The sequence below is a fragment of the Ranitomeya imitator genome, chromosome 6 (assembly GCF_032444005.1).
Source record: "Ranitomeya imitator isolate aRanImi1 chromosome 6, aRanImi1.pri, whole genome shotgun sequence".
In the NCBI taxonomy this organism is placed as follows: domain Eukaryota; kingdom Metazoa; phylum Chordata; class Amphibia; order Anura; family Dendrobatidae; genus Ranitomeya; species Ranitomeya imitator.
In genome coordinates, this window is record NC_091287.1 from 77,122,255 (window position 1) to 77,136,966 (window position 14,712).

The 14,712-nt window shown below is 42.9% G+C and overlaps 1 protein-coding gene across 2 annotated transcripts in view; it reads left to right on the forward strand.

Annotated features, from left to right (window-relative positions):
• LOC138641956 (mitogen-activated protein kinase kinase kinase 3-like) overlaps positions 1–14,712 on the forward strand; it is a 211,503-nt gene that overhangs the window by 89,219 nt on the left and 107,572 nt on the right. For both annotated transcript variants that reach the window (XM_069729796.1, XM_069729797.1), the window contains exon 2: positions 8,578–8,639. In XM_069729796.1, coding sequence (XP_069585897.1) covers positions 8,636–8,639 — 4 coding nt within the window. In that variant the 5' untranslated portion in view covers positions 8,578–8,635. The remainder of the gene's footprint in view (positions 1–8,577; positions 8,640–14,712) is intronic.

The window sequence follows — 14,712 nt, forward strand, 5'->3', positions numbered from 1 at the left end:
CCGATCCACCCCCCCTGCACACCGATCCACCCCCCCTGCACACCGATCCACCCGCCCGCACACCGATCACTCTCCCCCATGCTCCGATCCCTCCTCCCCCGTGCTCCGACGCCCCCCCGTGCCCTGATCTCCCCCCCCTGTGCCCTGATCTCCCCCCCTTATACTTACCGATCCTGGCGGGGTCCGTCCGTCTTCTTCCCCGAGCGCCGCAATGTTCCAAAATGGCGGGCGCATGCGCAGTGCGCCCGCCGAATCTGCCGGCCGGCAGATTCGTTCCAATGTGAATTTTGATCACTGTGATATAATCTATCACAGTGGTCAAAATAAAAAAACAGTAAATGACCCCCCCCATTTGTCCCCCATAGATAGGGACAATAATAAAATAAAGAATTTTTTTTTTTTTCCACTAAGGTTGGAGTTAGAACTAGGGTTAGGGTTAGGGTTAGGGGTAGGGTTAGGGGTAGGGGTAGGGTTAGGGGTAGGGTTAGGGGTAGGGTTAGGGTTAGTGGTAGGGTTAGGGGTAGGGTTAGGGGTAGGGTTAGGGGTAGGGTTAGGGGTAGGGTTAGGGGTAGGGGTAGGGGTAGGGTTAGGGGTAGGGTTAGGGGTAGGGTTAGGGGTAGGGGTAGGGTTAGGGTTTCGATATGTGCACACGTATTCTGGTCCTCTGCGGATTTTTCCGCAGCGGATTTGATAAATCCGCAGTGCTAAACCGCTGCGGATTTATGGCAGATTTACCGCGGTTTTTCTGCGCATTTCACTGCGGTTTTACAACTGCGATTTTCTATTGCAGCAGTTGTAAAACCGCTGTGGAATCCGCAGAAAGAAGTGACATGCTGCGGAATGTAAACCGCTGCGTTTCCGTGCAGTTTTTCCGCAGCATGTGTACAGCGATTTTTGTTTCCCATAGGTTTACATTGAAATGTAAACTCATGGGAAACTGCTGCGGATCCGCAGCGTTTTCCGCAGCGTGTGCACATACCTTTAGAATTAGGCTATGTGCACACGGTGCGGATTTGGCTGCGGATCCGCAGCGGATTGGCCGCTGCGGATCCGCAGCAGTGTTCCATCAGGTTTACAGTACCATGTAAACCTATGGAAAACCAAATCCGCTGTGCCCATGGTGCGGAAAATACCGCACGAAAACGCTGCGTTGTATTTTCCGCAGCATGTCAATTCTTTGTGCGGATTCCGCAGCGTTTTACACCTATTCCTCAATAGGAATCCGCAGGTGAAATCCGCAGTAAATCCGCAGGTAAAACGCAGTGCCTTTTACCCGCGGATTTTTCAAAAATGGTGCGAAAAAATCTCACACGAATCCGCAACGTGGGTACATAGCCTTAGGGTTAGGGTTGGGTTGGAATTAGGGTTGTGGTTAGGGTTAGGGGTGTGTTGGGGTTAGGGTTGTGGTTAGGGTTACGGCTACAGTTGGGATAAGGGTTAGGGGTGTGTTGGCGTTAGAATTGAGGGGTTTCCACTGTTTAGGCACATCAGGGGGTCTCCAAACGCAACATGGCGCCACCATTGATTCCAGCCAATCTTTTATTCAAAAAGTCAAATGGTGCTCCTTCCCTTCCGAGCCCCGACGTGTGCCCAAACAGTGGTTTACCCCCACATATGGGGTATCAGTGTACTCAGGACAAACTGGGCAACAATTACTGGGGTCCAATTTCTCCTGTTACCCTTGAGAAAATAAAAAATTGCTTGCTAAAACATCATTTTTGAGGAAAGAAAAATGATTTTTTATTTTCACGGCTCTGCGTTGTAAACGTCTGTGAAGCACTTGGGGGTTCAAAGTGCTCACCACATATCTAGATAAGTTCCTTGGGGGGTCTAGTTTCCAAAATGGGGTCACTTGTGGGGGGTTTCTACTGTTTAGGCACACCAGGGGCTCTGCAAACGCAACGTGACGCCCGCAGACCATTCCATCAAAGTCTGCATTTCAAAACGTCACTACTTGACTTCCGAGCCCCGACATGTGCCCAAACAGTGGTTTACCCCCACACATGGGGTATCAGCGTACTCAGGACAAACTGGGCAACAATTACTGGGGTCCAATTTCTCCTGTTACCCTTGAGAAAATAAAAAATTGCTTGCTAAAACATCATTTTTGAGGAAAGAAAAATGATTTTTTATTTTCACGGCTCTGCGTTGTAAACGTCTGTGAAGCACTTGGGGGTTCAAAGTGCTCACCACATATCTAGATAAGTTCCTTGGGGGGGTCTAGTTTCCAAAATGGGGTCACTTGTGGGGGGTTTCTACTGTTTAGGCACACCAGGGGCTCTGCAAACGCAACGTGACGCCCGCAGACCATTCCATCAAAGTCTGCATTTCAAAAGTCACTACTTCCCTTCTGAGCCCCGACGTGTGCCCAAACAGTGGTTTACCCCCACATATGGGGTATCAGCGTACTCAGGAGAAACTGGACAACAACTTTTGGGGTCCAATTTCTCCTGTAACCCTTGGGAAAATAAAAAATTCTGGGCTAAAAAATTATTTTTGAGGAAAGAAAACGTATTTATTATTTTCACTGCTCTGTGTTATAAACTTCTGTGAAGCACTTGGGGGTTCAAAGTGCTCACCTCACATCTAGATAAGTTCCTTTCGGGGTCTAGTTTCCAAAATGGGGTCACTTGTGGGGGGTTTCTACTGTTTAGGCACACCAGGGGCTCTGCAAACGCAACGTGACGCCCGCAGACCATTCCATCAAAGTCTGCATTTCAAAAGTCACTACTTCCCTTCTGAGCCCCGACGTGTGCCCAAACTGTGGTTTACCCCCACATATGGGGTATCAGCGTACTCAGGAGAAACTGTACAACAACTTTTGGGGTCAAATTTCTCCTGTTACCCTTGGGAAAATAATAAATTGCAGGCTAAAAAATCATTTTAGAGAAAATAAAATTTTTATTTTATTTTCATGGCTCTGCGTTATAAACTTCTGTGAAGCACTTGGAAGTTCAAAGTCCTCACCACACATCTAGATTAGTTCCTTTGGGGGTCTAGTTTCCAAAATGGGGTCATATGTGGGGGATCTCCAATGTTTAGGCACACAGGGGCTCTCCAAACGTGACATGGTGTCCGCTAATGATTGGAGCTAATTTTCCATTTAAAAAGCCAATTGGCGTGCCTTCCCTTCCGAGCCCTGCCGTGCGCTCAAACAGTGGTTTACCCCCACATATGGGGTATCAGCGTACTCAGGACAAACTGGACAACAACATTTGTGGTCCAATTTCTCCTATTACCCTTGGCAAAATAGGAAATTCCAGGCTAAAAATCATTTTTGAGGAAAGAAAAATTATTTTTTATTTTCATGGCTCTGCATTATAAACTTCTGTGAAGCACCTGGGGGTTTAAAGTGCTCAATATGCATCTAGATAAGTTCCTTGGGGGGTCTAGTTTCCAAAATGGGGTCACTTGTGGGGGAGCTCCAATGCATAGGCACACAGGGGCTCTCCAAACGCGACATGGTGTCCGCTAACAATTGGAGCTAATTTTCCATTCAAAAAGTCAAATGGCGCGCCTTCCCTTCCGAGCCCTGCCGTGTGCCCAAACAGTGGTTTACCCCCACATATGAGGTATCGGCGTACTCGGGAGAAATTGCCCAACAAATTTTAGGATTCATTTTATCCTATTGCCCATGTGAAAATGAAAAACTGAGGCGAAAATAATTTTTTTGTGAAAAAAAAAGTACTTTTTCATTTTTACAGATCAATTTGTGAAGCACCTGAGGGTTTAAAGTGCTCAATATGCATCTAGATAAGTTCCTTGGGGGGTCTAGTTTCCAAAATGGGGTCATTTGTGGGGGAGCTCCAATGTTTAGGCACACGGGGGCTCTCCAAACACGACATGGTGTCCGCTAACGATGGAGATAATTTTTCATTCAAAAAGTCAAATGGCGCTCCTTCCCTTCCGAACCTTACCATGTGCCCAAACAGTGGTTTACCCCCACATGTGAGGTATCGGTGTACTCAGGAGAAATTGCCCAACACATTTTAGGATCCATTTTATCCTGTTGCCCATGTGAAAATGAAAAAAATTGAGGCTAAAAGAATTTTTTTGTGAAAAAAAAGTACTTTTTCATTTTTACGGATCAATTTGTGAAGCCCCCGGGGGTTCAAAGTTCTCACTATGCATCTAGATAAGTTCCTTGGGGCGTCTAGTTTCCAAAATGGGGTCACGTGTGGGGGAGCTCCAATTTTTAGGCACACGGGGGCTCTCCAAACGTGACATGGTGTCCGCTAAAGAGTGGAGCCAATTTTTCATTCAAAAAGTCAAATGGCGCTCCTTCCCTTCCAAGCCCTGCCGTGCGCCCAAACAGTGGTTTACCCCCACATATGAGGTATCAGCGTACTCAGGACAAATTGGACAACAACTTTCGTGGTTCAGTTTCTCCTTGTACCATTGGGAAAATAAAAAAAATGTTGCTAAAAGATAATTTTTGTGACTAAAAAGTTAAATGTTCATTTTTTCCTTCCATTTTGCTTCTGCTGCTGTGAAGCACCTGAAGGGTTAAAAAACTTCTTGAATGTGGTTTTGAGCACCTTGAGGGGTGCATTTTTTAGAATGGTGTCACTTTTGGGTATTTTCAGCCATATAGACCCCTCAAACTGACTTCAAATGTGAGGTGGTCCCTAAAAAAAATGGTTTTGTAAATTTCGTTGTAAAAATGAGAAATCGCTGGTCAAATTTTAACTCTTATAACTTCCTAGCAAAAAAAAATTTTGTTTCCAAAATTGTGCTGATGTAAAGTAGACGTGTGGGAAATGTTATTTATTAACTATTTTGTGTCACATAACTCTCTGGTTTAACAGAATAAAAATTCAAAATGTGAAAATTGCGAAATTTTCAAAATTTTCGCCAAATTTCCGTTTTTATCACAAATAAACGCAGAATTTATTGACCTAAATTTACTACTAACATGAAGCCCAATATGTCACGAAAAAACAATCTCAGAACCGCTAGGATCCGTTGAAGCGTTCCTGAGTTATTACCTCATAAAGGGACACTGGTCAGAATTGCAAAAAACGGCCAGGTCATTAAGGTCAAAATAGGCTGGGTCATGAAGGGGTTAAAAAGCCTAAACCGTTTTGGAAGAATGTTCTCTGGTCAGATGAGATAAAAGTAGAGTTTTTTAGGCAAAGGCCTCAACATAGAGTTTACAGGAGAAAAAAAGAGGCATTCAAAGAAAAGAACACGGTCCCTACAGTCAAACATGGCGGAGGTTCCCTGATATTTTGGGGTTGCTTTGCTGCCTCTGGCACTGGACTGCTTGACCGTGTGCATGGCATTATGAAGTCTGAAGACTACCAACAAATTTTGCAGCATAATGTAGGGCCCGGTGTGAGAAAGCTGGGTCTCCCTCAGAGGTCATGGGTCTTCCAGCAGGACAATGACCCAAAACACACTTCAAAAAGCACTAGAAAATGGTTTGAGATAAAGCACTGGAGACTTCTACGGTGGCCAGCAATGAGTCCATACCTGAATTCCATAGAACTCCTGTGGAGAGATCTAAAAATGGCAGTTTGGAGAAGGCACCCTTCAAATATCAGGGACCTGGAGCAGTTTGCCAAAGAAGAATGGTCTAAAATTCCAGCAGAGAATTGTAAGAAACTCATTGATGGTTACCAGAAGCGGTTGGTCGCATTTATTTTGGCTAAAGGTTGTGCAACCAAGTATTAGGCTGAGGGTGCCAATACTTTTGTCTGGCCCATTTTTGGAGTTTTGTGTGAAATGATCAATGTTTTGCTTTTTGATTCATTCTCTTTTGTGTTTTTTCATTTAAGACAAATTAAATGAAGATAAAAATACCAAAGAATTTGTGATTGCAATCATTTTCAGGAAGAAACTGAGTATTATCTGACAGAATTGCAGGGGTGTCAATACTTTTGGCCACAACTGTAGATATCTATATAATTCAGCCTTACCCCCAGCCACGACCACATGTCCAGGGGCCGTTCATGGCCAGAAAACATTTTCTATCCACCGACTCCCAGAGACCCAACACCGAGAGCCCCAAACATTGCCAGTCAATTACCATAATTCCAAAACCAATAGGAGGTTCCCATCTCCACGATGTACAACCCCCACCACTATTTTTTTCACCAACTCCAATAACGCCCTCCCCCATCGTCTGCCGAAATTACACCAAAAGCATGACCTGTAGTCCAATTAAAGTCCACCTATGTACCTTTAGGCTCTGCCTGCTACGTTTTGTCTGGATGGAATTGTTTTAGTTGCCTGGATTAAAAAATATATATGGCCGACCAAAATACCGGTAGTTGTAATCTAGCAGCATAGAAACCACTAATGAGAAAAAAATCTATAAATTCTTCATACGAGGGGTCCTGTAGATCTGTCATATACTAAGGCCTATAATATTCATGCCCATTAGTTACATGCAATAAAGTCCCAGCAGCACATAAATGGCTAAAATGAACAATGTAAAACTTTTTATTGTAATTTCCATCTTATTCCAGTGGTTTTTGGAGAGAAAAACAAATATTAGTATCTAAAAAGCACACAAGTAAGGCACTTCAGTGTTCCTGGCTCCACAGAGCTGTGTACTTTATTCAGCCTGGATCAGTCTGGGGAAACTTTCTGCATCCAGTTGGCTGATGTGGGAAATACGACTGTACATGTTGGTTTTCGGCAAATTTCCATAAAAACTGTACATTCTGCTCCTTCAAACTGTGCTCATAAAAAGACCATTATGTGTATTCCTTGTTTTGGCAATAACAGAGCGCAAATAGGACAAGTACAAAAATTAGAAAAAGGAGTCCGAGCTCCAAATGCACACTCAGATTCCATATAGCAAAATTATAGGGGGGAAAATGGATGGTATGATTTGTATACAGTAATGTGTAAAATTCCTCCTTATATTACACGCTGAGCAATTAGTAATGCGGGCGTGTGACTACAAGTGTGTGATTTGCATGCATGCTGTCACATGCCGACTAGAGGTGCGCAAGCTCTCTCAATACATGTGCATTGAGTAAGGCCGGAAACAGTCTAGTTGGAATGTGGCCGGGATTATGCAAATCGCGTACTTGTAATCACAAGACCGCCTGATACTGGATACCGGACAATCCTCAATGCGCACAGTGCAATGTGAGGATTCACAAATCTACACACAGAGTGACTGCAAATTTGTAGCCTAAAGCCGGACAACCTCTTTAAGCATAAATCCACACAAGGCAACCATGTAATATGTAGTGGCATTGAGTCCGCCGGAGTGAAATAGGCTCTTTGCAGAACCATTCTGCTCTGTATACCGAATTAGGAAGGAACATTCAATATAAGGGCGCAGTCAGACAACCATATAAACCAGACCACAATGCATGGACTCACCAGTTCATCTCCCGACCTGAACGTGATATAGCTTCATAGAAATATTTTAACTTGTCACATACGTGTCAGGAGACCCACCGGCGAGTCCGTGCATTGCAGTCGGGTATCAGTCCAATTTATATGGTTGCCTGACTGCACCCTAACGGTGAGTAACTAATGATCTCCATAGTGCAAAATCTAACAGTATTTTCACTATTATTATTATAGACTTGCTGGATGCACATTTCCCGCTCTGCCGTCTGACTTTGCTGAGTCCTAAACTTCACATTCATGCACTTTCTATTTCCTGTCACCTGCAGATTTTATTTAAAGATTTGTACTCCCATGATCAGACCAAAATATTCATGCATGTTGTCATCATATCCAATGTAAAGTTAATCTTGGGGTATGAGAAGACGACGAATCTACTTGTACCCTGGCTGAAAAAGTGCAGCATAGAATGAGCATCATGCTCAGCAATGTCAAAGCAACATTGCTGTGCACATGTTCTGCCTTTTGTTGCTTCTTTTAACCACTGCAGGCTTCTGAAACTGTAAAGCCGATAATAGAAATGTCGTGTTCATTCTTCCTAGTGGAAGCCGCCCCCAATAGTTATTGTTTGAATTCTGAAGCTTGGTCCAATTGCACTTGGACCAAAAATATGGTCGTCTTCACGAGCCCTTACTCTCCGACCCACAGGGCAACAGGGCAGCACGGTGGCTCAGTGGATAGCACTGCAGCCTTGCAGCGCTGGGGTCCTGGGTTCGAATCCCACCAAGGACAACATCTGCAAAGAGTTTGTATGTTCTCTCCGTGTTTGCGTGGGTTTCCTCCGGGTACTCCGGTTTCCTCCCACATTCCAAAGACATACTGATAGGGAATCTAGATTGTGAGCCCCATTGGGGACAGTGATGATAATGTGTGCAAAACTGTAAAGCGCTGCGGAATATGTTAGCGCTATATAAAAATAAAGATTATTATTATTATTATTATTAATTTGAACAAAAAAATGACAACCTCTGTAGTTGTAAAGTGGTTCAGATTAGTTGTCAGAGATACTGCTGGTAGACTTCACACAACGTAAAGATTTTTTTCCAGGTGATTTTTGTACTTTCTCCTTAAATATTCCTTCACTTAAAGCAGTTATCCCAACCTGGCAATAATGTGTTAAAATTCAACAGTATCTTTGCTTGCAGAATGTTGTAAAGTCTTATTAATCTAATCGCTTTTGGGTTTTTTTGTTTTTTTTTACAGATTGCCTGCACTCTGCCAAAAAGATATCCTGGAATGTGGGCTTGACATCATTTTGAAAATGAGTAAGTTTTGTTATCACAAGAATTGCAATATATATTTTACAACGTAATAGTGTATAGAGCAGTGGTCTTTTGGCTTTATACATGCACTGTGTCGCAGCCCCATTTTTGGGTTCAGCTCCCATTCACATTAATGAGACTTGCTAATAGCTAAACAGTCGGGGATTCCAGGTGTTGGGCCTGCATTGATTTGATATTGATACAGTAGTTCTCTTCTTTCTAAAGAAAAAATTATGTTGTAAATTTAGTCAATTGCACTCATCTGAAGTACCCATAGTTCTACTCATCAAAGCTCCCTAAATCAGGCCAAACACATTAAAGGGGTTATCCGCTTCTATTTTTTTTTACTATGGGCCTAAGAACTAACAGGCAGTTAGTTGCTACCAACCTGCCTGTTGTGCCCGGCACCCATCTCTGCTGACCCTGTGCAGTCACAGAACACTCCAGCCATCCGATCAGAAACTTCTGCTGATGTTACATGGACAGAGCAATGACTTTTCTTCCACTCTGTTGACAGAGAGCATGACTGCCAACGTTCTGCTGATTGACAGACCGCTCCACGCTGCCTAGCTGCGGAGAGCCAACTGTCAATTAGTATGACGTCAGCGGTCATACCACATCAACAGGGCAACCCGGAAGACAAAGAGCTGTTCTGTTGACGTGGAGCAGCTGAGTCGCTGGCAGGAGGGGTCAATAACCGCTCTTTGCCCACGCCGGATAGAACAAGCAGATAGCAACTACCTACCTGCTAAGGTACCGTCACACATAACGATATCGTTAACTATATCGTTGCTTTTTGTGACGTAGCAACGATATCGTTAAGGAAATCGTTATGTGTGACAGCGACCAACGATCAGGCCCCTGCTGGGAGATCGTTGGTCGCTGAGGAAAGTCCAGAACTTTATTTCGTTGCTGGACATCCCGCTGACATCACTGGATCAGCGTGTGTGACGCCGATCCAGCGATGTCTTCACTGGTAACCAGGGTAAACATCGGGTTACTAAGCGCAGGGCCGCGCTTAGTAACCCGATGTTTACCCTGGATACCAGCTTAAACGTTAAAAAAACAAACACTACATACTTACTTTCAGCTGTCTGTCCCCGGCGCTCTGCTTCTCTGCACTCCTCCTGCATCCTGTGTCAGCGCCAGCCAGCCGGAAAGCACAGCGGTGACGTCACCGCTCTGCTTTCCGGCTGACCGGCGCTGACAGTGCAGAGGAAAGCAGAGCGCCGGAGGACAGACAGCTGAAGGTAAGTATGTAGTGTTTGTTTTTTTAACGTTTACGCTGGTAACCAGGGTAAACATCGGGTTACTAAGCGCGGCCCTGCGCTTAGTAACCCGATGTTTACCCTGGTTACCGGGGAACTCGGGATCGTTGGTCGCTGGAGAGCTGTCTGTGTGACAGCTCTCCAGCGAGCAAACAGCGATGCTGCAGCGATCGACATCGTTGTCGGTATCGCTGCAGCGTCGCTTAGTGTGACGGTACCTTTAGTTTTTAGACCCATAGTAAAAACAAATAGTCCTGGATAAGGCCTTTAATGTTTTCTGACCCTGCTACTTTCAGCATGACTGTCTGACCAATTCATGCTTATCGCAGCTTTCCCCCAATCACATGTTGGAATCACACTACGTGATTCAAGATGACTGATCCTTTTAATCCCAGGAGAGATAAAGTCCTGCAAGAAAAAAAAATAATATTGGGTATTATTCTAAATATCTGCCTTCTTAGAGTATGTTCAAACAGAGTTTTTTTTACTTGAATTTTGAAGGAGATCAAAAAACTCAGTGTGAGCATGAACTAAGGCCAGTTTGACATGTCTGCTTTGTTTTTTGTTTTTTTTTTGCATATGTGGAGAACTAAATTATTTTCAACAGTATTTTGGATCAAAATTATAGCTGTGCTTGGTCCATTTGTCAGTTTTCACCATCAGAGTTTTCTTGTATATTAAAAAAATAATGGATGTTTTATCTCAAGCTTCTCCAATTAACCAAATAGTGAAAAACAGACTGCACCAACTAGGATGCTATCATAGTGATGATTGATTTTTTACTGACACATGGGCTTGCATCGGTGAGTTTGATCCAAGACTAAGATAAAAAAACAACATGTTTCCGTTTTATTTATGGGTTTATTTTTTTTGCAAACAGTTTGGAATAAAACAGGATATGTGAAAAGCCCTACACCATGGATAGAACATGTATGAGAAAAATCAGGCGTGTGGTTTTGGCCTTATATTCCTTTTCCATTTTCTAGTAAAATTAACTATGCGTAGAGTACATTTGTGAAATTGTATACCGTAACTACTTTGGCATGAGGAAAGGGTCAACAAGATGTAACATAAGTACAAATTTTTATTAATATGAAGGTTTTTATTAATAAAGTAACGTATATAGTGATTAATGGTTTTTAGCCATTGAAGAATACATCTCGGTGCCGGTCTGTGCTATTTTTGTCTTCCTTTTGGCTTACAACATGTATTTTTAGATAATGGTTTACTTTTGAATTTCCTCACATATTGTTGATATCATGTCAAGCTTGTTGTTTACTTGATAAAGGAATTCCAGGGGTCTGTCTTGCATCTACGCAGAGTTGAGATTAATTCCTATGTAAAACCGTAATTTTTACTGCAACACCTTCTCTGCCCTGGTGTCACGGGCGTGTCAGAGGCTGCAGACCGTCGCTCTTTATCTGACTGCAGAAGCTCTCAGCAGTTTACTTTGCAGACTTCTTCCTGGTCTTTCTGACTCTAGGACCCAGTGGCAGCCTTCCCCCAACTCTAGTTGACACACCTGGACCAGGGTGTTTATAACTCCCAGCTTGTTGCTGGAAGTTGGTGGTGATATTTCCATTTCCATTTCCCTGTTGAGGCTTGGAGCTATAGCAGTCGGCTATCTTCCTCTTTAGTGTTTGAAGGACTTCGACGATTCTCTCTGAGTCTACTTAAGTTAAGTGTTCCCCTTGTTTGTGTATTCCATCTGTCTTTAGTTATAGTGGGGATCGATCAGCATTCACCCAGTCCTTCCCTAAGCATTCCCTAAGCATGGCTTACTACTAGGGGCAGGCAGGGATCAGGTATCCTGCTGGGTGATAGGTGCATAACCTATATAGGGATGCTTAGGGCAGAGAGAGTGATGTTACATCTGCCTAGGGATCTCCACTCCCCACTTCCCTAATATTGGACTCCCTTATCCCTTTGTGTTGCTCCTACACTGTGTGTGACACATGGCCAATATTTGTTTTGATTTCTGTTAAAATGTTAATAGTTAACCCAGCCTTGGCTATGGCAACACATCTTTCACTGACTCCCTTATCTACAGGTGGCACTACAAAGTTATAGTCCTCTTCCTCTCTGAAGAGGCAATTTGCATATTAAATTTCCCAGAAAAGCACTGCACGGCGAATAAGCATGCCAGAGCTGGTATGTCGCTCACCGCAAGGAGAAACTTTACCCCTTAGACGTCAGTTCATTGCCTCTCACCTAGCCAAATTAGTTCTCATACTGATGAGGGGCAATACCCCAAATAAAACACCGCATCTGCAAACTGAGATTCTGATTTGGCTTTTATTCTAAGTCACATTTCAAGGCCCGGTAAAGGGTCGATAGTGACTTGTAGGATAGCGCCATCTGTTGGAAGCAGCAATGGAGTTTATAGAATCATAGAATGCTACAGTTGGAAGGGGCTTGTAGGGTCATTGTGTCCAACCCCCTGCTCAAAGCAGGATTCAGTAAACGATTTCAGACAGATGTCTGTCCAACCTCTGTTTGAAATCTTCCATTGAAGGAAAACTCACCACCTCTCGTGGCAGCCTGTTCCACTCATTGATAACCATCACTGTCAAAAAATTTTTTTTAACATCTAATCTGTATCTTCTCCCTTTCAGTTTCATTCCATTGCTTCTCGTTTTTCCATGTGCAAATGACAATAAGGATGTTTCCTCTCTGATGAGACAATTTGCATATTAAAACTCCTTTAACTGCAGGAGACACTATTAGAGTTATAACAATTGCAGTGGTTCATAAGTCACAGAAACGATAAGTGTATCCCATTCTATGTTGTTTATGTGTCCTTAAAGTCTGCCCTTTTAAAAGTTTTCCTGCTCTGACTCTACTCATCTTCATCATCTTTTGATATTGCTAAGTAAAGCTGTCGCATGCATTACAGTACTTTGCTCAGCCCTTAGCAGGAGAAAGCGCAGTACATCTGCGCAGAAGCGAGATTGGTTGCAGTGTTTGGATGACATAGGTCTCATCATCCACATGGAGCAGTGCATGAGAATGGGGATTGCTGGGATAGAGGAAGCACCAAGCAAGACCAAGTGGTCACAAAGACCCCACAACAACATCCATAGAACTGCAGGCTTGCTGTGGTAAATGCAACCATGAATTCTGCTGTCTACCAAAAAATCCTGAAGGAGAATGTCTGGCCATGTGTTCGTGACTTCAAGCTGAAGCACACTTGGGTTATCCAGCAGGACAATGATCCAAAACACACCAGCAAGTTCACCTCTGAATGGCTTAAGAAAAACAAAATTAAGACTTTCTGGTGGCATAGTCAAAGTCCTGGCCTTAATCCGATTGATATGCTGTGGCATAACCTTAAAAAGGCTTTTCATGCTAGTAAACCCGCCAATGTGGCTGAATTACAACAATTCTGCAATGATGAGTGGGCCAAAATTCCTCCAGAGCGTTGTAAAAGACTCATTGCCAGTTATCGCTAACGCTTGATTACAGTTGTTGCTGCTGGGGGTGGCCCAACCAGTTATTAGGTTTAGGGGGCAATCACTTTTTCACACAGGGACCTGTAGGTTTGGATTTCTTTTTTCCTTGATAATAAAGATCTTCATTTAAAAACTGCATTTTGTGTTTACTTGTATTATCTTTTTGTTATATTTACATTTGCTCCGTGATCTGAAACATTTAAGTATGATAAACATGCAAAAGAATAGCATATCAGAAAGGGGGGGGAAACACTTTTTCATACAACTGTATTTGTGGTAAATGATTTCTCATAGGACAACCTATGTACCGGTTTGCTGCATGTGAATGAGTGCATGAGCTTTCCCTTTCACTGACGACAAATCTTCAAGATCACAAACAAAATATATTAGACATTTTCAGAACGTTTCATTTATGCAGGGATTATAGTTTATTTACATAAGCCTGGACAATTCCTTAAAGTGGAATGTGATCTGCAGAATGTTACGTTATTTCTAAAGTCACCATCAATCTAGATAAGAGCAGTTTTAGCAAAGTGGATAGTTCTTCGTGTTCCTGGATAAATGGAAACAGCCAAAGGGTCATTTTCTTGAAGTAACATAGTTACATAGTAACATAGTAACATAGTTAGTAAGGCCGAAAAAAGACATTTGTCCATCCAGTTCAGCCTATATTCCATCATAATAAATCCCCAGATCTACGTCCTTCTACAGAACCTAATAATTGTATGATACAATATTGTTCTGCTCCAGGAAGACATCCAGGCCTCTCTTGAACCCCTCGACTGAGTTCACCATCACCACCTCCTCAGGCAAGCAATTCCAGATTCTCACTGCCCTAACAGTAAAGAATCCTCTTGCCAAGAGTAAAGATCTACCAAAGTAGATCTGGTTTGTATAATTAAGGAGGAGTTTGTGGTTTGTTGGTCTGGAAAAAAACAATTATAGTAGACCTCTTCTCTGTGTCCCTAAGGAAATTGATGATATACTCATTTCTGCCTACGCAATAGTTATAGGATTAGCTCACTTAGAATATATTTTTTCGATATGTTTATACTGTAAATGTACAGTATACTGATAGTAAAATAAGACTTTTTCAGTAGTAATGTATAAGCAACACCAGTGGTCTCCAGTAGTTTTTGAGATATACCATTGAATAGATTTGGGCCAAAGTCTAAACGAAACACTTGGTAAGCTATGTCCTGACCTTCAGGTCTATATCTTGTTTTATGCATTGGACAGAAGATAATACAATTATTTGTAGTGCACAATACGTTAACTGAGAATGCTCAGCTTTAGGGTTCGCTCACACTGACGTAATAACCCAGCCGAGTGCTCTCTGATGTTTTATCGGATAGC